General features: G+C 54.2%; 12 protein-coding genes across 12 annotated transcripts; 9 read left to right on the plus strand and 3 right to left on the minus strand.

Annotated features, from left to right (window-relative positions):
• Window positions 1-110: 110 nt before the first annotated feature.
• Window positions 111-2,112, minus strand: CLUP02_03225 (uncharacterized protein; the record flags this gene model as incomplete). The annotated part of the gene is made up of 2 exons (XM_049282250.1): window positions 111-1,893; window positions 1,946-2,112. The coding sequence occupies 2 exons, from the start codon at window positions 2,110-2,112 to the stop codon at window positions 111-113; spliced, it is 1,950 nt and encodes a 649-aa protein (XP_049139393.1).
• Window positions 2,113-2,899: 787 nt separating this feature from the next.
• CLUP02_03226 (uncharacterized protein) lies at window positions 2,900-3,508 on the plus strand (the record flags this gene model as incomplete). The annotated part of the gene is made up of 1 exon (XM_049282251.1): window positions 2,900-3,508. The coding sequence occupies one exon, from the start codon at window positions 2,900-2,902 to the stop codon at window positions 3,506-3,508; it is 609 nt and encodes a 202-aa protein (XP_049139394.1).
• A 267-nt stretch (window positions 3,509-3,775) lies between these two features.
• Window positions 3,776-4,669, minus strand: CLUP02_03227 (pre-mRNA-splicing factor CWC21; the record flags this gene model as incomplete). Its single annotated transcript, XM_049282252.1, has 4 exons — window positions 3,776-4,070; window positions 4,128-4,391; window positions 4,476-4,545; window positions 4,651-4,669. The coding sequence occupies 4 exons, from the start codon at window positions 4,667-4,669 to the stop codon at window positions 3,776-3,778; spliced, it is 648 nt and encodes a 215-aa protein (XP_049139395.1).
• Window positions 4,670-4,813: 144 nt separating this feature from the next.
• Window positions 4,814-6,121, plus strand: CLUP02_03228 (uncharacterized protein; the record flags this gene model as incomplete). The annotated part of the gene is made up of 1 exon (XM_049282253.1): window positions 4,814-6,121. One exon carries the CDS (start codon window positions 4,814-4,816, stop codon window positions 6,119-6,121), a length of 1,308 nt encoding a protein of 435 aa, XP_049139396.1.
• A 734-nt stretch (window positions 6,122-6,855) lies between these two features.
• CLUP02_03229 (uncharacterized protein) lies at window positions 6,856-8,024 on the plus strand (the record flags this gene model as incomplete). The annotated part of the gene is made up of 2 exons (XM_049282254.1): window positions 6,856-7,570; window positions 7,642-8,024. 2 exons carry the CDS (start codon window positions 6,856-6,858, stop codon window positions 8,022-8,024), a joined length of 1,098 nt encoding a protein of 365 aa, XP_049139397.1.
• Window positions 8,025-12,369: 4,345 nt separating this feature from the next.
• On the minus strand, window positions 12,370-13,667 carry CLUP02_03230 (G-protein alpha subunit; the record flags this gene model as incomplete). The annotated part of the gene is made up of 4 exons (XM_049282255.1): window positions 12,370-12,413; window positions 12,486-13,042; window positions 13,096-13,438; window positions 13,550-13,667. The coding sequence occupies 4 exons, from the start codon at window positions 13,665-13,667 to the stop codon at window positions 12,370-12,372; spliced, it is 1,062 nt and encodes a 353-aa protein (XP_049139398.1).
• Window positions 13,668-13,915: 248 nt separating this feature from the next.
• On the plus strand, window positions 13,916-14,152 carry CLUP02_03231 (uncharacterized protein; the record flags this gene model as incomplete). Its single annotated transcript, XM_049282256.1, has 1 exon — window positions 13,916-14,152. A coding segment is annotated over one exon (237 nt), but the record flags the coding sequence as incomplete, so codon positions are not given.
• Window positions 14,153-14,338: 186 nt separating this feature from the next.
• On the plus strand, window positions 14,339-14,942 carry CLUP02_03232 (uncharacterized protein; the record flags this gene model as incomplete). Its single annotated transcript, XM_049282257.1, has 2 exons — window positions 14,339-14,470; window positions 14,742-14,942. The coding sequence occupies 2 exons, from the start codon at window positions 14,339-14,341 to the stop codon at window positions 14,940-14,942; spliced, it is 333 nt and encodes a 110-aa protein (XP_049139400.1).
• Window positions 14,943-15,684: 742 nt separating this feature from the next.
• Window positions 15,685-15,774, plus strand: CLUP02_03233 (uncharacterized protein; the record flags this gene model as incomplete). Its single annotated transcript, XM_049282258.1, has 1 exon — window positions 15,685-15,774. One exon carries the CDS (start codon window positions 15,685-15,687, stop codon window positions 15,772-15,774), a length of 90 nt encoding a protein of 29 aa, XP_049139401.1.
• Window positions 15,775-17,124: 1,350 nt separating this feature from the next.
• On the plus strand, window positions 17,125-17,340 carry CLUP02_03234 (uncharacterized protein; the record flags this gene model as incomplete). Its single annotated transcript, XM_049282259.1, has 1 exon — window positions 17,125-17,340. One exon carries the CDS (start codon window positions 17,125-17,127, stop codon window positions 17,338-17,340), a length of 216 nt encoding a protein of 71 aa, XP_049139402.1.
• A 1,151-nt stretch (window positions 17,341-18,491) lies between these two features.
• CLUP02_03235 (uncharacterized protein) lies at window positions 18,492-18,653 on the plus strand (the record flags this gene model as incomplete). The annotated part of the gene is made up of 1 exon (XM_049282260.1): window positions 18,492-18,653. One exon carries the CDS (start codon window positions 18,492-18,494, stop codon window positions 18,651-18,653), a length of 162 nt encoding a protein of 53 aa, XP_049139403.1.
• A 2,540-nt stretch (window positions 18,654-21,193) lies between these two features.
• On the plus strand, window positions 21,194-22,212 carry CLUP02_03236 (smr domain-containing protein; the record flags this gene model as incomplete). Its single annotated transcript, XM_049282261.1, has 3 exons — window positions 21,194-21,227; window positions 21,377-21,483; window positions 21,595-22,212. The coding sequence occupies 3 exons, from the start codon at window positions 21,194-21,196 to the stop codon at window positions 22,210-22,212; spliced, it is 759 nt and encodes a 252-aa protein (XP_049139404.1).
• Window positions 22,213-22,299: the final 87 nt, after the last annotated feature.

The following is a 22,299-nucleotide window of genomic DNA, read 5'->3' on the forward strand; positions in this document are numbered from 1 at the left end:
CCAGGCCAATGCTCCATCATGCACAACCACCCTTGGCCCGGTTCATGCGGATTAGGCGCCTGTCTACGCTCAGGAAACAGTAAAGACCACCTTCTATCTGACAAAACCTCTTACCGAGGAGGATTGGGCAGCGGCCTGGGCCCGACAATCTGTCTACGACCCGCCCCGATGCCCTGAGCACCCCGGTTCTGGTTGTCTCCTCCAGTGTATCCCGCCCACTGGCTCACATCCCAGCGGCCTCCAATGCCACCACCGATACCGTCAACCCCGTTGCCACTGGGAACAGCCTTGGCCGTCTCTTTTTGGGACTCCTCCCACTCACGCTGGCGTTCACGTTCCATCTCCATCTCTCGCTCGAGCAGCGACTTTGAAGCCCAACCACCCGCCTTAGTCTTGGTCTGGCTTTGAGCGCGCCGGCGGTCCTCGCCATCTTGCTCGGCAGTAGCGCCAAGCTCGCGTGAGTATGTCTGCTTGGCGACCAATGGCGCAGGCGCTGCGTTGTTGTTGAGATATCTGTCAGTTCGGCTAGGCGGGGCCCGCGCGGCCGCCTGATAAGCAGCAGGATCCGGGAGGGGCCGACCACCAGTCGTATGCGCTACAGCCTTTTGAGGAGGCGAAGCGACCGCCATCGGATCGGGGAGAGGTCTCGGCGATCTTGGTGGCGGCGCGGGGGGTTCGTCGTCTTGATGCGAGTCTTGATGTTGCGACCACGCCGTCTGGAGAACCTCACGCTCATTTCTGGACCATGAGTCTTGACGGCTAGGGGTTCCATCGGAAGGCCGGCTCCTAGACCGAACGCGTTCCTTGGGGTCTTTGGTGACGGCCAGTGTCCTGCCCGTTCGTCCCTGGCGTTCAAGTTCATACTGCCTTTCGCGTTCCCTGGCCTCTTCGAGCTCTCTCTCCAGTTCAGCAATCCGATCGGCTCCAGTCTTCTGTGCTTTGATGCCCTGCTCAGACTGATATTGGCTCAGAAACTGGCCCCGGAGTCGTGCGTCGCTCTTGCTCCTTAGACGGCTTTGCTCTTCGTTCAAGCGTGCTTGAGCTTCAGCCTCCTTCTTGCGGCGATCCTCGTCCCTCGCACGCCATTCTTTTTCCTGCCTGTCCCACTCAAGCTTCTCCGCTTTGGCATCCTCTTCCGCTTGCCTCACTTTCAGTAGTCGTTCTTCCTCTTCTTCTTGTTTTCGCATAGCCTCGCGTTCGTCCTCCAGTTTCTTACGCCTTTCCGCGTCCTCTTGCTGTTGCTGTTGGCGCTGATACTCCTCCTCGAGTTCTTTCTCCTTTCGAATGCGCTCCTTCTCAGCCAAACTAGGCACTGCAGGGCCAGCACTCGTGATCTGCCTCCGACTGCCAAATGAGATTCCTAGGTTTCCTTGGCTGGCACCGCCCATATAGCCGTATTGGGCGATGTTCCAAGCGGGAGACGTGGCGCCTTCGTGTTCCTTTCTGCTCCAGCTGGTAACTGGGGAAGTAGGTTTAGTCGGGCTCCAGCGACCCGAGCCGGAGTCTCCGGTCTTGGCGCTGGTCAGAGTAGGCCGAGGCGAGCCGAAGCCTGATGCATTGGAGAATCCGCGCGACCTTGTCGGCGATGGGGTTCCGCGACCAGTTCCTTGGGGACTCATCACTCCTCCCCGGCTCCGGCTTCCGATTGCCGTCGGGAACTTGGCTGGGTTTGCTGCGTTCGCGGCTCGACTGAAAGCGCCCAGGCATTGGAGCACTTGGGCAGGGTCTTTTTGTTCAAATAAGTCGACGGTCAGGAAGACATCGTGGTCTTGAAGGTTGAGAGGAGGTTGTTTGCAGGCGCGCAGAAAGTGAGAGATGTTTTCCATCTGTACGAATGGCATGGCCGACTTCTTGAATTTGACGCCTGGTGGTGGTACCGCGAGATTGATCAACCTAAGGTATCTGGGTCAGTATTGGTAAGTATGGGATATGTTAACCCACGCACTTGCAGAGTGCAACGCCATCCTTCAGTCCCTCCAGCAAGTCGCCTGCTGGTAGTCTTTCACCCAAGACCCCTTCGATCCAACTGCTGACTTCTTTTGCAGCAGCCGGTGTGTACTTGTCGAGGCGCAATTTGCGCAAATCCTTGTCCAAGGACGATACAGAGGCCATGATGGCGTCGTTGACTGGCGATTGATCAAGACAGTCTTTCGTATCGTTGTACCAAATCGAGTCTTGCGGGTTCAGGAGCTTTGAGGTTGGTTTCGCGAGGGCGTTTCAGTAGGGTAACGGTTAGGCGCTGACGTCGGCGGGGTCCGGCGATGACGGAGTTGAAGTAACGGATGCAAGTTTCTGTCGTTCGGCGCGCGTTGCGCGGGACTTGCTTCAGATGATATGGATGTTTCCCCGATCGCGTGTCTTCAGTCTTTTTGTGGGTGGAAACAAGTGTTAGGCCAATGTTTTGCGGGGGAATCAAGGCAGTCGGGTGGCAGGTTGAAGTGATTGGAAGGCCCGATGAAGAACGGCCGTGGTGGGGATGTTTTAATTGTTTATGCATCTAGAGCCAGGCGCCGCTGGCGGGAACCTGGATAAGGTGACAGGACCCAGGGTCCGGCTGGACCGCCGCGGTCTTGCGGAGTGACGTGTGCGGTGGTGGCTGGCGGGGCCAATGCAACTCTGATGCTGCGAACGCTCAGTCGCGGGTTTCCATTGCCATTACAGAGGAAATATGTGGCTGACGATAAGATACGCCATTCCTCGGCCAAATTTCAAGTGGCGGTGCAGTCCAAGGTTGACCTCATTACTTTTCTAGGACTTGGCGACTTTTGCATCTAGAAGCCATGGGTTCCTGATCGAAGATATTTCTTTCCCAACCACCCATTCCAACAGCGCAAATGTCTTCAACACGGATATCACCAATTTTAGAGGCGTGGTACAAGTGGAAGTCGCTCAGACTGCCATGGCGCAAACGCTTCCTTGTCGGCATGTTCCCTTCCCCGTCCCCGGCCCATCGACCCCCATTGTCAACGTCCGAGGAGAACTAACACGCTCGGTTCTAGGCCGTGACCTGCAGGGCTATACTTTCTGGGAGTTTCGCGAGTCACGGGGGAATGGTCCCGGCCGCTTCCGCCGTATTGTTAACTATCCCCGATCAACCTACCTCTCCGACGTGAAGGTGTCACCATTGTGGCATCAATGGCTGCGCTACACCCGAGAAGACCCCCCGACACTTGAAGAACAAACAAGAGAGGCATTTAGACAGGAGCGGATGAAAGTTTTGTCCGCGCAGGCCGACGCGAGATGGGAGGCAAAGCCTAGGCTTACCGATGCTCCAGGTCAACAGACTGGTCAACCTCTGCCGTCTTTGAACACTGCGCGGTCACAGCCCACGGCGCCGGAGCTGGAAGCAGCCAACACGAACGCAAAGACGACAGAGCTGCCAGATGATCAGGCTCAGCTTGCGACCGATGCGAAGAAGAAATATGGCAAGGATCCTTGGGCGAAAGCCAGTGGACCAAGCGAGGGCTGGCAGCCAGAAGCTTGGGTTCCGCCATCAGGGAAGAAGTAACAAATTAAGAGGCGGCATGCCAATTGTGTGTTACTAGACGCCGGAAGAAATCTCCGCCCATGTACCAACAATAATTTGAAACCGGACCCGGCTGTCGAGTCCATGAGATCATCCTTGGTACCATTTGCTTGAAGAATAATGCCCTGGCAGCGTGTCTGTATTTGCTTGCCCTCCAATGCAAACGCCTGAACGCCTATTCCCTGCTATTCCATGCCCAAGTCCTGACGCCACGTTTCGTATCAAGAGCTCTACTGCGTAATCGGTGCTTTAGTCGACGTCTTCCCTTTTGGTCTCCTTCTCCACAGAGCCCCGGAGTCTCTCCTCTTGTCTCCTCCAGTGGCTTCCCTCTTCGTAGTCTTTGCTTATTCTCAAAGCGCTCCTGAGTCTCTCGCTCTCTTTGATCTTGGCGTCTGCCATCTCGTGCACCTGATGGCTCTTGAAGTGCTTCCGTACGGGACCACCGCCGCCGCCGCCGCCACGGCTGTTCTTTTGTTTCTCGAGGTCGGCCAGTAGTTTCTTTCGCATTTCGTCGCATCGCTTCTCAACTTCTTCCTCGTCGAGGCTAGAGCACCGTTAGTATCCTTGCGAGGCCAGGGACGGGGGCGGAGGGTAAGCTTACCCTTCATCTTCGAGGGTGTCGCGCAGATCAAGGACCTTGACCTCGACCTCACGCTTGCGGTCGTGCTCTAAGATCTCTTTATCGGGCTGTCGCTGCTTGTGGCGGAGCGAGTCGGCGTCTTTAGGAGGATAGGGCGCGCCATAGTCGCGTGGGCGCATGTGCGCAAGGTTGCGCTGAACATAGCCTGAAGTACCGCTGCCACGAGGCGTTGAGAGACCGACGTTGTCGGACATGATTATCGAGATTATGTGGTATATATCAACTCTAATCGGAGGAAGTAAGGAATGCGCTGTTGATGTTGATCTCTCGAGTCGGTGTTGGCGGGAAAATCAAGATGTATCTCGGTACTTTGGATCTGCAAGAGACGTCACCGAGACTAGACCCTTGGCAATGGTACCACGGACGAAGTTCAGTTGGGCTTTGAAAGGCGGTGAAAGTGGATAGAGAGATGGGGGCCGGCAGAAAAGTTATGACGGGTGGGATGGTGGGGTACTTTTCCGCTTTGGGCGACGGGAAGACTCACTTAATGTGAGAAGACTCATCGATGTAAGTGAGGAACAGAGCGAATTTCACCACATCACATTTTTTTGCCGGAACCTCGGGATCCAAATTTACTCGTGTCCTCGACTATACAAACTGAAATCGCTGTCGAGACACTTAGGCCAAGCTAGCCTTCATTCTCAACAATGCCGTCTCTTGAAGGTCTCACTGAGGGGCAGCCAACCCTGGACGCCATAAATAATGCAACTGCTCAGGAGACCGAAGAACTTACCTTTCCGCCAGTCACGAAGGAGCATGTTTTGAACTGTTCATACGATAGTTGGTTTCCGAAGTACCGGACTGTGTCGATCAGATCCAGGATCATCAAGCTGTCGCCTGACTTTGTCCAATACATCCGTGACGACGGCATTATTCTCGCCGACGACGATGAGCCGCAGGAGGACGAAGCAGAGGAGGAATGGTCCGCTTCATCGAATACAGCCGGCGCACCACGACGGAATCAACATCTCGAAGAAGATGATTCCGACGACGAACCCGAAGCTGACTGCCGGCCGCCCAATGAGCGATTCCCTGAAATTCACCAAGAGATCAAGGAGAGGATCAAGGAGCTGGGCGGTTCCGTTGCGCCGAAGCTGAACTGGTCAGCACCGAAAGATGCCGCTTGGATTTCGCCGCATCAGAACACGCTGAAATGCACAACGCCCAACGATATTTACCTCCTGCTCAAGAGCTCTAGCTTCGTGAGCCATGACCTGGAGCACGCCTTTGAGGACACCGTCCCCTCCTCCGCCAACAGGCCTTTCCAACCGGTCCTGGTCCTGAGACCCTTCTTTGCGCCAAACCCGGCCCTCGAGTTCCGTTGCTTCGTCAAACATCGCACTTTGATCGGTCTTTGCCAGCGTGACTGGAACTACTACCCCTTCCTCGATGGCTTACGACCCGCGTTGGTATCCAAGGTCACCGATTTCTTCGAAGACCGCCTGCGCTTCACCTTCCCAGACGGCTCATTCACGTTTGACGTCTACGTTCCCGGTGACAGTGATTCACGCGACGAGCTTGGCAAGGTGCGCCTTATCGATATCAACCCCTGGGCGCCTCGGACAGATAGCCTACTCTACAGCTGGGTGGAATTGCTAGAGTTCAAGGTTCCAGGACCCATCCTAGGCTCAGTTGTCAACGAAGAAGAGATTATTAGAATAGGCCCAGGTGCCAACGAGGAAGACCTTGTTGATGGCAGCGGCGTTGAAGAAACGACAGACGATGAAGACGTTGACGAATTGGTGCCTGAATTGAGGTTGGTCGAGAAGGATAACCCTGCTGCCTTCAACTTCAGCACACCGCAGTACTCGGCGCACAAGCTTCCCAAGGAGGTCGTTGAGGCCAGCATGTCAGGCGACGGTGGCTTGAGGGAGTTCGCCCAGAGGTGGAAGGAGATGACAGAGGCTGAGGGTGGAGGCGATGTCTGGGAGAACCCTCCCACAGCTGAGTCGTGAGGTTCATCGCAAGAAGATAAATGACTGAAGGATCATGGTTAGAATGATCCGGCCCGCGGTCAGGTCAAGATTCAAAAGAGCTTTTTCAAAGTGGAAGATTTAAAACGACCAGGATACGCTCTCCCCCTTGCGCATGTCTCTTGCTTCCTGTTCCAACCTAGTTGCTTGGAAGGTTCTTCCCTCACGTTCCAAGGGATGTCTTGGCTCAGCTAAGGCAGACGTATGAGATGGCCGTGTTACAAGAGACCTGCATTGCCAAAGCAGTGTAGGTAGCGAAAGTCCATTTCCCCTCCCATGTGCCTGCGTCTCCAGTCTTTGGCATTAGAACGTCGACTGTCACATGAAAGCCATAATCATCAAGGTGAGGTTCAGGGAGTGACGTGATTGGTGACATGACACCTTTTTCAACTTACTGGACCGTTGTGCTCTCACTTCCAGGCCTCTTTCTATCGATTACATAATTCTCGGCAAAGCTTAGGCGGAGAACTTCTGGCCCGAGCTCCCAACTGCACCACAATGGAAGCACCCAAATTGCGAGTGGGACCGAACAGCAATCAGCAGCTTCTTCCCGCTCAATCAACACCAGCTCTTTCGAGGCCCCCAAACTCCTCATCACACACTCTCTGCAGCTGACACCAGCTGCCCACTCTCAACGCCACTTATCATCGCCGACTAGCTAGAGCTCCCTCACCGTCCACCATCGTAAAAGAGGCAGCGTCCTCTTCGATTACCCCATGAGTGCCCGAGGCGGAAGCCGACCACCTCCTCGAGGCCGCCCAAACAAGGTGACGAAGCCCACAGCTGGCCTCAAGAGGGACGCCCACGGCCGCGCCAGCCGACACTCCTCCGTGGCTGCCGACCAGCTCGAGCAGCTCGCCCACGATGCGGAGGCCGAGGCCGAACACGAAGATGACGACGAGATAACCGCCCCTCCCCAACATCACCAACATCATCACCAGCAGCAACACCACCCGCACCCCTTCGACCTAGCCACCGCAGGCATCCTAGCCAACGGTCCCCCCGGCACTGTACCGGGCGCTGACCCCGATATCCATCCCGATCTACACAGCCTGCCGGCCCAGTTCGCCATGGAAGCCCAGATGGGCGGGCATGGTCCTGGCGGCATGTCGAGGACGGCCGAAGATCTCGCTTCCGAGAGTGGATACGGTCAGCTACTCATCGACAGTGCCCTCGCCAAGCGACTGGCCAACAATGAAGGAGAGCGACTCGCAGTACAGCGTCGCCAGGATCAAACTCTGAACCTCAAGAGAAGGAGCAATGTCGAGGCGCTACTGGCCCATGTATCGGGACAGGAAGCTCATAGTCCCTGCAAGAGCTGCCATAAAGGATACGGACCCTGGAATGGATGTGTGGTCGTCAGTGGCCAGATGTGTGGTAGCTGCGCCAACTGCTGGTTCAACGCGAGCGGTTCACGCTGTTCTTTCCATGGTAAGCAAAAATGACCCACAAGCTCGACCAGATGTCAAGGTGTTGGGTGACTAACGAACTTGGCCACACAGAGAACAACCTCCCTCAGCACATGCCAGCCATACAGCTACAGCCTGTGCCACAGGTGTCGGCGAATACAAGCTTTGCCGGCACAGCGCCGATGGCTCCCGGCATGGCCCCCGCAGGCCCCAGCTTCGGGCAGCCAGGCGCCGATCCGACCATTGCCCATTTTGTGAAAGATGTGTTGGAAAGAGCCATGACGGAGGCACGGAGCGATAACCCCCACGTTCGATTCCAGCTCCGGATCGAAACGGCGGCGCGGCAGCTAGCATTGGCTAGCGCCGAGTACGCCGAGTTCCTCGCTCAGCAGGGGGGTCACGATCCGAGTCAGCATCCCGACCCAGAGGGCTCCGCGCCGGAGGCGGCGATGGGGGAGGGGGATAACGGGGCGTGAGAGGGGCTCTGTTCACCTCTATTCCCCTCCATGCTTTTTGCTTACATCTCTGAGTACCGAAGTATAAAAGACGAGATGAATTCGATCATCGGGACCGTAAGGCGTCTTCAGGTCTGCGAAGTTTCTTCGGAGTTGCCAAGATAGGGTGCCCGAGTCGCCGACTCTGCGCCTTAGCAGTTGGGCAGCAACTATCACGACGTATGGCCACAGTTTCTTTGGCGTCATCGTACCACTTTGCATTTGGGAGCAAGTTGGAGTCAGGTGTTCGACTTACTCGCTCATCAATGTCCTCCCTTTAACTCCCCTTGGCGCTTGCATCGTCAGGCGCCGCCCTGTATGCGAACACATGGACTCGGACAGGAACACGACAACGTCACGACGAAACAGGACGCGAGAAGGATTCGGGATATTCCCTGCTCAAAGAAACCAGAGTAGCCATGCAGCCAGAAATTCAGGATGAACAACACAGACGACACTGAACAATAGCGGACATCGGAGGACAATGGTAGTCTGGCGGCTGACTAGACCTCGAGCACACAGTCGTGTTCTAAGAAAGGGCCGGCTCACAGTTACTTGGATTTGGTCGTTAATAGTCGTGCAAACGCAGATAGATTGATACCAAGAGCTTGTCAAAAAACGCATAGGTGAAACTTTCACTACACCATTTCCGAGCCCATACACTGTAACCAGCGGGTCTAAGAGGGGCAAGCGAATATCTGGATGTATTGTCTCATTCATCCTCATTCGCTCACACTTGACTTCTTGGCTTACACAGTACATACAGCATCTCATACCGGCCACACTCCATTCCCAAACCTATAAGCTATGATATTGATCACAAGTCTGTCTCTTCAGGGGCTAGGATGTCTCTACTGCTGTCACACAGCCGGGGCTGTACAAACAATCTCGCCGCACCATGGTCCCGTCGCGGGAAGCGAAAACACACCCCTTGTGCCCTTCCCATCTATATTCCGTCTTGTCATATATCCTCTAGTTTGGGAAAAGATCCAGCCGATTTGCCTTTATCATCCGTTGCTGCTACGCCATTTCACCTAACCCGCCGGCTCCGTCCTCCAGCCTGACGAATCGTCTGACGTTCAACGTGAGGCCACCCATCCATCATCTGTTGCAACAGTCCGCCTTACACTACGCTGAGATGCTCACACACCTGGTATGGATATGGTCGATAAAGGGTGAAGGGCGGACAGCCACTTTACAGACTCCAGATGCCTGACAGCGTAGTATGCGCCCTCCCGCTGCTGAATCTCTCGCGTGCAAACCTCTACCCGAGTAACCTACCTTCAGCGAGTACAATATTCTCAGCTTCTTCCTCTGCATGTCTCATCAGTCCAAACTATCTGCCCAATCAACTCGTCGGTTTCGGCTTCGCTCGGGGAGGGCAAGAGGGATTCATGCTCCGTCTGCGGTCTGCGGACTTATTCCAACCGTGCTCTTTCTCCTAAGGTACGCAGCTTACGCACCGGCATGTACTGGATCAATCTTCGTCCCAAGAACGACAGAGAAACCCCCATATATAGTTCACAATCGATCCCAAGTCAACTCACATAAACCTTGGGAGCCCGATTTCAACGCCCCCCCGACGGAAAGCTATTTTACACACAGACACACACCAGCTGCCAAATTAGCCCCCCGTCTCCCTTCTTAGCGGTCAACGTGAACTCTGATCTGCCTGTAGTACTCCACCCCACCCGTGATGGTCTACAGCAAAATAGACATTTCTCAAATTCCCGGGAAGACGTGGACGGTGCCCGTGGGAAAATGTTCAAAGCGCGATCCCTTCCGCAGTCGGTGGGCAGAGGCGATTGCGAAAGAGAGCCCTACAATGCTGTGTAAGTGTATTAGTGTAATTAGTGTACATGTAAATTTGGGCAAAAAAACAAGAACAGCAAACGCAATCTGGATGAAACGTCACGCCGGCACTCCACACAACCCCCAACTTTATCTCAATTCTCTCTGTCCTTTTCGTGACCCCCCTTCTCATCTAATCTGAAGCCTCCAAAACAAGTACACGTGTGTTACGGAGATGTTGTAAGGAGCGAGATCGCATCGTGCCGAATTCCCCGACTTTGTGAGGCGAAGCAAGGCAAAGCATACCCAAACCCTACCCGTCCAAGTCTTCTTGCTCCGCCCTTTGGATCGTTGGAAATGAAAGAGGCCCTTTGGCGGAGTACTCGAATCCGGTCTACGTTGGAGACGGTATTTTCTGTGTCGAGCAAGGTCACGTCGCAAGAATTGGCCAATATAACGACTGCGTATTAAACATATCACAACTCATATAACTCATTGGTCTGAAGAAGGGAATGGAGGGGCCGCTGCGGGCAAGGGCAGGGCATACCAATCCTGCGACGTGTTTGAGAATCGGGGGAGAGGGTGAGCAACAGCATTCGTTCTTCAGACGGGATGAAAGGAGATGATCCTTACCCAATATCACGAAAGAACGAAGCCCCCCCCCCCCCCTCGCCTTCCGACCCCGGCACCGGATCTCACCTCCAGCATCACCAACACTACATGCCACCAAACATCACTGTCTATACTCGAGGCAATCCGTCTGTGTGCAATGTGCAGATTCGGGGGCGGCGGCGGGCAACCACGCAACGCAATACCCGCCAGCCCCATGAGCTTAGCTCGCCTCCGCCTGTCCTTGGTAAAAGCACTTTATGCCCAAGGGCCTGCCACCCTTGTCGACGATCACTCCAACGGCTTCTTCACCATCGATTCATCCCCCCTTCACCTGCGTTTGCACTTCGCGATACCTATACATGCCAAGCTTCAATTCACTCACCTTACGAACGTACCTATTCCCCCCTTTTCCCTCTCGTCTCGAGTGGCAAAGACCCAAGCGAATGGCAATAGGTAACGCCACCTCCCAGAACAAGCTCGCGCCACCATCGCTTGCTTCCACACACAAACACAGCCGACAACCGCGCCTCCCGTCCCGTCCCATCCCAAATTGTGTCGTCAAAGTCTTGAACCATATCTCCTTATTGCAGTACTGGAAATGTGTGCGTGCTAGTGCGTTCTTGGAGACCTCTCCGTATACACACGGCCACGTTCGACTCTCTCTCCCAGCCCCCCGCGTCCCTTTCCCATTTACCTTTCCCTCGTCGCCGTCCACCCTCTATCATGGAACTCAAAATTCTGGACCAAAGAAAAGCGGACAGAAGAGGCGGGTAACGAAGACGAGGAGGCGGCCGCGGCGCGGCGGCATAGAAAGTGTAGAGTAAAGGACCCCTTGCGGCCTTAAACTGAATTTCGAGAAATAAAGATGGTGTGGTGATTGTGAGGCAATTGCAGTTGATGACGAAGACGAAGACCTTCAACCAGACCTATACCAAGCCACGCTACACTTCGTCCGGGAGGCTTAGGTATGATTAGGCGCTTTCCCCTTACGTACATTACGGGAAATATATCCCATGAACGGAAGCGGTGTTGCCTTGCAAAGGCCGCAAACGGCGCAATGCGGAGAACGGAGGCGGGCACGACGACGCCGGTCCTGGATGTGGCGCCGGTTCTCGACCAGCCTTCCGTCCTAAGCTAGCTATCCATCTTGGCCTACTGCGCGACGGCAGATGGCGATCTTTACAATGGGATTCTGATGGATGTTGAAGGTGATCATGTCTCGTAGACTAGCTGCAACCGCAGAACGCCATGTATCACCAGATCTCAACGCTCCTGGATGTGCATCGTGGACAACACCCGGTAGACCTTCCCGTCGCGGGTTCACCTCATGAGTGAGATGCGTAAAGAGCCTTCGAGGAACGGCCACTTAGCTACGCATCATGTCACAATTGCACGATATTAAGGAGATTTTCGTAATTAAACAGAATATTTAGCCACCTTCCATCCATCAGGCTCTCTCAAATGCATTCAAGTTCATTGCTTCTTTTCCTCTTGCTATCCATCCATGGGGGCCAACTTCCCATCTCTCTCCTTCTCTCCTGCCCCCATCTCACTCTCTCACTGCCGCTGCCCGCCCGCAGTAGGATTCCGTCTTCCGCGGCGAGCCCGTCTGCTGGTCGAGACATCATGTTTGGTACAGAACTACCTCCCACCTTTCCCCTCTTATTCCTGAACGCGGGCCAACAATAGCACAACCAAAAACGTATACCGCCTGATTCGCGAGGCAATATACGAGGGGATAGCCGGGAGGTAGGAAGAAAAATACAGTCGCGTAATCAAGGGAATCTTGGGAAACCGTCGGGTCGCCGTCTCATCGTCGGGAAGAAAGTTAATTTCATGAGCCAGCCTCCCCACGACGCTTTCTGGCTTGGGTCATGCAATTAGAAGTAAAGGGTATTGTAGAAAAAGCAAACGTTTTTGTTGTTCAAATCAGACCGCACAACCGCAGGTTCTCTTGAATGATGATGTCTAGTTAAAAGGTTAGCTTGAGTCTCTTTGTGCGCCTTGTCTCACGCAGTGCATGATGAACGTTAGACGTACCATTCACTGCCGCCATGACGAAGCGGATCTGAGTTGTGTCTGTCGCGCAGGTGAAGTGCGTGTAGATTTGCTTAGTCTCATGCTGGTTCAAGCTGACGAATCGGTTGAGAATGTAGTCGCACGCAGCAGCATAGTCATCTCCGCCTTCGTAATCGGGGAAGTAGTTCTTCATCGGGCTGACGGGGAGCTTCTCCTTGAAACGATCGATCTTGTTCAAGAAGAGGATGATAGACGTCTTGATGAACCATCTTGAGTTGCAGATGGAGTCGAAGAGAGTCAAGGCCTCCTGCATACGGTTGACAGTCTCGTCCTCGAATAGCAGCTGGTCGTACTCGGAAATGGCGACCAGGAAGAGAATGGTAGTGACGTTTTCAAAGCAGTGAATCCACTTCTTTCGCTCAGATCGTTGACCACCGACATCGAACATTCTGTAGGTCAGGTCGCCAATGATGAATGTGGTTTCCGTGATACCCGTTGTCTTGACACGCGATCGGAGGACATCCTGGTCATTGGGCATGTAGTCAGGAGCGGCGATACGCGCGATATTATCGAAATAGCTGGGTCTCGTTAGCGCACATGGCAATTTCCCACACGAGGAGCAGTCACTCACTATCTTGCTGAATCGTTGAGCTGGTATTCGCGAGAGCGCTTGAAGCACTCTTGCACACCTCGATCCTTCCACAGCGCCTCAATCGCGCTTCCAACTTCAGGAGGCAGAACATCGCCCTCGATCTGGGCGGGCTGCATGAAGATGGTTTGGACGTGGTACTCCATGCGCTGGTCCTCAAGGGGCAGCTCCAAGGACTCCATTGCCTCGAGGATGACACGCATGGATTGCACCGTGTTGCTGAAGATAATCTCCTTGAAGGATTCCCGTTCATCGCGTGAGTAGCCGCCCTCGTGAATCAGCTTCATCTGTTTCAGAATTGTCGACTTTCCGGATTCACCAGCACCTATAGAACTGTTAGAGAATCATTATGCAGCGATGCGATGATTGAACGTCGTCGGATGGCGCTAGGTACGGCGCGCACAGAACATGCAATCGCGGGCAGATGTTGACGTACCCAGAAGAAGCATCTTGATCTCGTTGCGCTGCATCATCTTATCCCTCTTCAGCTGATTCTCGATTTCCTCATTGCGGGCCTTGCCCTCCTTGTCCTCCGTGCTCATTCCGCAACCCATTTTGGCGGCTTGGTGTCGTTGGAAACGACGACTGGTAGAATAAAATTGATGGGATTAAAGGGAATTGGGGATTCAGTAAAGAATTGGGCGTTGCGCGTTGGAGACCTGAAAGAAGCAAAGCTTGTTAGCCAACCACGTCGCAGGTGGATGTGATGCCGACGGGCAAACGAGAGAGACGGGTCGAATTGTTTGGGGGCGACGGGCTGGAATGCGAAGTTGATCCAGGCGATGGCGGATAAGAGACGAAGAGTCGAAAGGTCGAGGGAGGATGCTACCATCGAGCGAGCGGGCAGGTGGAGGTGTTTCTCCTTTCTAGGCTGTCTCTTTTGTGTGTCTCGTTCGTTTCGCTTTCTCAATTCCCAGTGGCTCTATGTCGGCGCCGGCAAGTTGGAAGATTCGTGGTGCGTGTCTCTCTCTCTCTCTCTCTCTCGCCTGCATGCGGTAGGAAAAGTTGGATGAAACTCACCTCTTGGTCGTTGGATTGATGATGGAATCACTCAATTGACGATGAGTCGTCGAAAGACGCAGCAAACAGGAAAAGAAAACACGAGCCGTTGGGCGGACGGTGGGAGGATGGGATGGTCGCGACAGGATTGGGAGACCAGGAGCAGGAGAGGGAGAGAGAAAAGAGAGGAATGGGTTGGGAGGTGCCTCTAATGTGGAGAGGAGAGATGGGAAAGGGCAAGGGTGGAGGAGTTATGAGCAAGGATGGCGGCGAGGGTGCTGCGAGGAACCAGAGGATAGTGGGAGAAAAAGAGTGGGCGGCAGTCGTCGCCGGGGCGGACAATGCGCTTCGGGGCGAGGTACGGGGATAAAAGTACACTGTGTGAAAAAGACGGAGAGAGGCACGGCGGAGGCGAGGAAATGGCGAATTGGCGGTCTTTCCAACTTGGTGGACAATGAGGAGGGGGTAAGGCACGCCGCATGGGGGGAGGGCACGGGGGGGAAGGAGGGAACCAGTGGCACCAGCCTGTGGTGCCAGACGTGGTCCACGGGGTTTCCTACCAGGCTGGTGTCTGTCTATGGACGCTGTACCTGTACCGATATGAGGCGTCCCGTTCTTTTGGACTTCAGATTGACAGCCCCGACTGGCTGTACCTGGCCATGATGGAGGAGTTGGCAGCAAGACTAGTGGCTTTTTGGGGGCCATCGCCGGGCGTCCTCGACACTGAAGCAGCCTGGTGGGGGACGCTGGACTCTGGAGGCTCCTTCCCGTGGCCAGTGCGCGGCAACGCACCTCACTTCACTTCACACCTCAAACTCGGGCTCACTTGACTTGAACTCATCACCAGCTCGCACTTATTTCAGCCATTTGCATTTCACATATGTATATACACACTATGAAAGTACTATAATTTCCATGGCTTTCGCAAGCAATACATAAGAAAAGCTCCAGAGATCAAGGCCACGAGCATAGATAGGTACGATGTGGGCAATGCTTTGGACGCGAATATCCAGCTACCTTCCAGTAGGTACCTGTCCGTACGGCGCGTCCCTCTGGCTATAGTGCAGGGGCCAACAGGGGCTGGGAGTTCCAGAAGCACGGACAAGGTACATGTCCTGGCCTTGGTTTTGGTGCTAAGCTGTCTCTGGTGCGGCCCGGTACGTATCCACCTGTACCTGCTTTATGTGATATATCGCCTTACATAAGGGCATGTACGTACTTCTCGATGCATTTAGCCCCAGTTTCTCGTCTGGCCTCCCCGGTCGCTATTGTCTTAGGTTGTCCTGTCATCGCCTGTCTCTTCCTTTCCTGAGCCAAGCTAACGTCGATGTTCAGCGCCGTCTTCTCGCCCCGAGCTGACACTGAGAGATGCGGTTAGAGGCACCGCAGATCGGGAAGCCGATGAGATGGATGCTTTGTACCGTCCACAACCTACCTATTCCTTACGCGCCTACACCCACGCATACTCCGTACCTACACTACCTTTGCTCTGCTCCTGTGCAAGTGTCAGAAACACACGGCCAGACTGACGAAGACCTCGCCGACCAATCGACGACAACCTGCTAGACCTGGATGGAGACGATGACCAGGAGTGTCTTCCAGCGGGCGTGGATCCGCACCCAGGCCTTTGCAACGTTGAAATCACCGCGACCGGGCCAATAGACAGTGGAGAAGAGCTCGGCGAGGTCTCATCCAGCCAGAGGTTGCCCGCAACGAAGCCGAAGTCCCCTGGAGTCCCTGGCGTCTCTGGGCGGGAAAAGAACAGGGGAAAGGGGTCTCGCACTGGTCTGCCTGGCCTGACTGGTCTTGAAAAGTCCTTGTTCGCCGCCCTGACTAATGTAAAATTTCCTCGCGCTACCACTGACCATAGACCAGGCACGGAGATGGCCTCTCTGGGCCCTGTGTGAGCTCTTCCTTCGGCCGGGTACGAATCCGCTAACTGCAATGGGACTCCATGTCTCTCCTAGACTACCGCTACGGATACAATCTGTTGCTGTGTGGTAGTTAATATGGATCAAGCCACCTTTGGTGACTGGTCTAGGAACAATAATTAGGTGAGAAGCACGAGCCAATGCCAATACGAACCGGAACTTTGACATATTATCTTGAGCTGACGCCCATTTAGCAAATTGACGGTTCGCGGTCTACAGCGACTTGACAACATCATGATGATTCCTACGGGTGCAATCTGTGAACTCCGTAAGCGTCGAACGGCAACCCACCCTCTGCCGACCGGCAGTAGCATCTGCGGATGTGGAGGACTCGGGAGTCGGTCGGGGAGGGGGGACCGCGGGCGGGCTCAGTTCAGATTCAGTCCCAACCAGGAAGAAGAAAATCTGCACGCTTCCTTTTTCGCAACCATCTGCACCATAGCCTGCAGCTGCAAGCAACGCCAGACCATCCGCCGCGGCCAAGCAGACGAGAGATCCACCCATCCACAACCTACCCAACATGGATGGGTTATGGAACATTGGAATTCGAGTAACGTCCTTCCATCGAAACTTCCATTGCAATTCTCGAAACACTACTGTCCTCGTCAGCCGCCTCCCTAGGGCAAGGAGGTGAACGAAGTTGTTGCCGTGGGCAAGGTCCTATCCACACCTTCAGGTCCTCCCTCCACAAGATCTACCCACCACCACGGCCTCGTTCATTACGGTGGCCACCCATCATGGAGTGCGGGTACTCCGTATTTACCAGGCCTTTACCCTACATACTCGTTGGTATGCACAGATCTGGATCTTAGTGTTAGTTGGACGCCAAACTGCATTGCACACTTACCAGACAAACAAGCAAAAGACCCAAACTCTCCATACACTTGGCCGTCACCTTTTGATTCGCCCGCAAACGCTTCTGCAATCTGCACTGCCTCGACCTTGCTTCAGAAGACAGACCATGGATGTTGAGGTGGGACAAAGAACCCGCATGCTCAAAGGCAGCCTTCTCTCAAAACAGGCCTAAAGTACATGGAGACCAGTAGCATTCCCTTTCTTTTCTACTCCAAAGTGGGAACTCATGCTGTCAACTCAAAAAAAGAGCCAGACGCCAATGGGCCGGTCCATCGCTCTAGTTCTCTTTCATCCATTAGGAAGAACCGGGGCCGCATCGGAGCTACGGTCCCACAACCATGGCGGCTACTCTACTCATCACCGTTCTAGCTCGTACAAGCGTCTCTGCCACCACATTCGGCGTCAACGATATTACCTTCAGACCCGGAAGTCGTATGCATAGTCTCGTCCTGAGATCGTCCTTGCGCTTATTGGGGCAGGCAGCGGAATCTCGGATTGCCGTGATATCGGATTATCGCGAGAGATCCCGTCTTCTTGTCCACCCTTGCGCCCACTTAAGATGTTTGGCCGCTCCACCTCTTTTATGCGGTATACCACACGCCGTCTATCGATAATTGGACAGTGTTGGCCAACTACTCTCAACGAGATCGTCGTCTGGGACACATTGAAAGATCCTTTTGATCAAAGAGCGATATGATCAAAAAAAAACACGCTTGCTTGCCCTGGCCTATGTGTTTGCTTCAAATCTCGTCTCATTTAGCAATTCTCTCTTGTGTGCGTGGCGCAAAGTCTCCAGAAGCAAGAAGCTAACGTAATGGGAAAAGAGTAAGCAAAATATGCTTAGACACATACAAATCCTATCATCAGGGGCAGTGGCGTCCAACGCCTCGATCAACTGTTCGAAAGCCCAGTTTGGATCTTGACTATCTGAATAATATTCTAGCCGGCTCACATTAGGAGCTATCATCACGCCAAGACAAGGCTCTATGTCGAATATTCCTCTACCCAAATCCAATATCAAATAACTGGTCGACAATAACAGCATTGTTTGCGGCAAGTAGTCATTTCACTATTTCCGAGTTTCCAACATCTTTGGGCCTCCGACTCAGCCCGAGATGTTTGCTTTTTACCAGTCCACGTACTCCTTCGCGTCTGCCCTCGGGCGCTTGCTACTTTGCTGCAAGCTGCCGCCAAGGTGATTCACCTACATATGAGTTCAGTGTTCAGTACTGGCTACCGCTACACACGATTCTGCTTGCACATGGTACCATCGGCGGATCAAAAGCTAGTACTAACAAAATCCTGCCAGTAAACAAGATCTACGTCTGAACGCGATAATCTGTTCCGGTACCCAGATCCCCATTGACGCACGGGCTCAATAAACCCGAAAAGTCGACCTCAATGTCTGTTCAAAGAATCGCTCGGCCGTGTTTGAGCATCGAGCAAAGCAGGCTTTGCACTAAGAAAGCCACCGACCCAAGCTGCTCGGCAATAGACGAAGCTGTGAAGCTCAAAGAGAGACATCATTCATACTGACTCGGTCCTGTTGCATTGATTGGCTGTCAGAGCGCCTCGACGGCTTAGATCTTGGAAATGGTACTTGTAGGGCAATCATTGCAGCCAGCCAATAAAACGCCACACGAACATGATCATGTATCGAGAGCTAAGCACCACATTAACCACAAGTCACGGTATCGAGATGGGCGCTCCGACTTGCGATACTGCCGGAGCCACCCTCTTAGTCGGCCGACTTAAAATATGAAAACTTACTTCTCTGGAAAGCAAACAACAGAGCAAACAGACCAGAAGCGGTATCTACTTCGCAGGCTCACCGGGGAGAACCGTCTGAAGCCCAGGGCATTCGGCGCTTCGTCGTTACGTCTAAACCCTTACAGGGCGCACAGATTATCACGTCTTTCACATCGAAGTCAACGTACGCGTTGACACATTGGAGAGGGTAGGTATCTCTTGATTTACCGCTCAGTGACATGAGAGCCAACGCCTGGAGTTTGGGACGGTTAGACTCCACCATTTTAGCTGCCTTGAAACACCAAGCCATCTTAGCCGACCATGCAAGGGCAAAATATCACCCACCCTTGCTGGTAACTGTATGCATTAACACAGTCAGGCTGTTGTGAATCTCATCTGCGTTACGATAATACGATGGCGGTCGAAGCCTCCTCGAGGCGGGCACAGAAAGATCGGACAGTGATCTCGGGGTTCCATTCCGCTGACCTGCAGGCGTGCACTTCCCGAACCTGTTTGGACTTGTCGATCATCACCAAATTTTGGACGGTTTTCTGGGGGGGCACAACGGGGCTATCGAGAATGTGCCCCTACCATGCGGTATCCGTACCAGGTAACACCATCCTCACTGTCGAAAATACGGTCTGAAGTGGATTCTCAGTATTTCATGCAATGGATAGACCTTGCTCTGGCCCCTCGTTTGTTGTAATTCGGAGTCCAGACTTCTTGCCTCTCAGGTCTCACTCGATGGCACGTCTCAAAGGCGAGACTCTCTACAGTGTGCTGGTGGGGAAGCAGCTCCAGATCGACAAGCCAGATGAGGGACATCTGCTTTTGCAAACCAAGGCTTTAGCAGCCGCCGTCCGAGAGACTTTGACAAGAACGCCGTCTAAAGCGGCTCTCAAAAGGGAACCAATAGAAGCATTTGACAAGCCGGCGTACCTAGACATCTCGCATCCGAAATAAGGTAATTTCGCACATTCACTAGATGCATTGCAAGCAGCCGGTCGGAAACTACCAGAGAAACTATTCCCGCCTGGTACAGGGAGGCCACATGGCAGACGAGCTGCCTTTTCCTCAAAGTAAAGCGGGATCCATCCAAGCCATTGGCAGAGGCTGGGGGCTCATAGTACGTAGTCATCGCACGCCTGAAGAGGCAAATCTGTGGAGTTGCAAAAAGTCGTTCCACGGGGGATCACGAGAAGGCTCTTTTTAATTGAAGAGGACCCAAAATTGTGGAGGCTCTCTTCGTTTCCGAGGCCCGGTCCCATCCACTCACACCGTCTTCGTCGTCAAGGTCGTCTTGCCCATTTGCCTCTGCCGCCCACTGACCCAGTGCAACTACATGAGTGGACGAATAGCAGTGCGTACAGTTGGTGAACGCGCACTAAAAAGTTGGCAGATGGAGCGTTCCCTGCGCGTCGTCCTCTTGCATGTCATGCAGGTACGAAGATGGTGCTCTGCAAGGTCGTTGTAGTAATGAGCGGCACCCTCTTACGATCATCTGCTGTTCCCCTGAAGACTCCCCCTAGTGAAGGTTACCTTTCGCGGAAAATCGTCATTATTCCATCTGGACTTTGGCCGGCTAGTTCGGACGGCGTGTGCTTTGACCTTGGGTACTGACGATTGGGTTTCTCCTGTTATGGAGTATTACACAGTAGATGCTGAAGCATCCGGAAAGGAGAAAAACGAAGAAGAAAAAAGAGAACGTGGTGTTCTAGAAGGGCCCACCGAAGCTTTCCGCCCCTGAGCCTGCCTCTTGTGTAACCACCATCTGGCACATCATACAGACGAGCTGGCGTCCAATCCATGACTCCAGCGCTCCTTCGTTGGCCACCGTGGATATCGTCCTCCACTCCGGCTGTTCGAGTTTTGTTTCGGACTGGACTAGATCCTCATGGATCCGGAAAGCTGTGAAACGAAGCCTCTTCGCTGTGTGCTCTAGAATACTGTTATGCGGATGATTTGAATTAGGACAATTGGGAGACGAAGGATATCATTCTACCTTGGGGAGACATACAGAAACCGCGGAACATACGGTAAAGCGCCACCAACCAGAGTACGGGTTCAAGCGATGCCTGTGGCGTTCGCAGCCGCCTGAAGAGTTAGAACGATGTCCAAGCATAGCTCCTGCCCCTGTAGATCACACAAGTCACTTGAGGAGGGCTTGTGCGTCCCCAGAGTCCTGGACACAGAAGACACAGCCACACAGCATAGGAATGGAACCTAGACTGATAGACCAAGATGGGGCGAATGGGTTCGCCCATCATGGAACCGGTCGTATGGCAGAACCGTACTGCACCGGGCAGCCAGAGACGGAAGCCGGACCGGCCAGCACAAGCGTCATCGGCCGGAGCAGAGCCCCGCAATTACGTTGCCGGCACCGAAAAACAAGCTTGCTTAGCGCCGTCATACCAACCTCTCTGCCCGCATCTTGGACGCGAACTTGAAGCTTGTTTTGCTCGCGGCCGCATTATTCTTCTTCATTCCTCTGCCAATTCCACCACGGACAGCGTCTTGAAGTCAATTGAGCGCGCAAACGGGCAAACATGTCTATCCCTATGAACCGCCTGGGCGGCCGCGGTAAGCAACTTCGCCATGTTTCGTTTTCGAATCCTTCTGGAGCCATGGCTTGAAATCCGAGACCGCCACAAACAGGCCCGGATCAATACAATGCTGCTGCTCGACATTTGGGCCCCGGACGCGCGCTGACACGAGCATAAATTTTGCAGCCTTCAGCCACGCCGACAACGACGACGACGATACGGAGCGCGAGTACGATCGCCTCCGTGACCTCGCCCGCGAGGAAGCCAACAAACGCAATCAGGCCTTTGAGCGCGTAAGTGGCCCCAGCCCAAGCCTAAGCCCAAGCCGAAGCCTTGTCCAAAACACGTGGTTTTGAGTTTTGTGTGATGCCGCAAGACTAACACCAACCCTCGATGCTCTCCAGTCTCAACAAGCCTACCAGTCGGGCGATGGCGCGGCCGCCAAGGAGCTCTCGAACGAGGGCAAGCGCCACGCGCAAAAGATGGAGGACTACAACCGCCAGGCGTCCGAATTTATCTTCCGGGAGAACAACGCCGCCGGCCGTGTGACGGGCAGCTGCGTCGACCTGCACGGGCAGTACGTCGAGGAGGCGGAGCGCATCCTCGAGGAGCGCATCCGCGCCGACCGGGCGCGGGGCCAGGAACACTTGCACGCCATCGTCGGCAAGGGAAACCACTCGACGGGCCACGTGCAGAAGTTGAAGCCGAGGATCGAGGCCATTTGCCGCGAGATGGGACTCAAGTACTCGACCGAGGAGAACGCCGGCCGGATCTACATCAACCTCCAGGGCGGGGATGCAACGATGCCGCCGCCGCCTCACACTGGTGGTGGACAGCAACACCACGGAGGCGGCCAGCAACAGCACCATGGCGGTCAGAACCAGCAGCACGGCGGGCAGACCCACGGTGGACAACAGCAGCACCACGGCGGCCAGAACCAGCAGCAAAACCAGGACGAGACTGGCGACTTGGTCGTCAAGATTCTCAAGAAGCTGGAGAAGGCTTGCTGTATCGTCATGTAAGGGGGTCTTGGTCTCTGTTGTGGCCTTCTCCGCTTGCTACCCCCTTTATGGCTTTCGGCTGCCGAGACGCATCATTGTATGCGGCCC

The sequence above is a fragment of the Colletotrichum lupini genome, chromosome 2, assembly GCF_023278565.1.
Source record: "Colletotrichum lupini chromosome 2, complete sequence".
Classification (NCBI taxonomy): Eukaryota; Fungi; Ascomycota; class Sordariomycetes; order Glomerellales; family Glomerellaceae; genus Colletotrichum; species Colletotrichum lupini.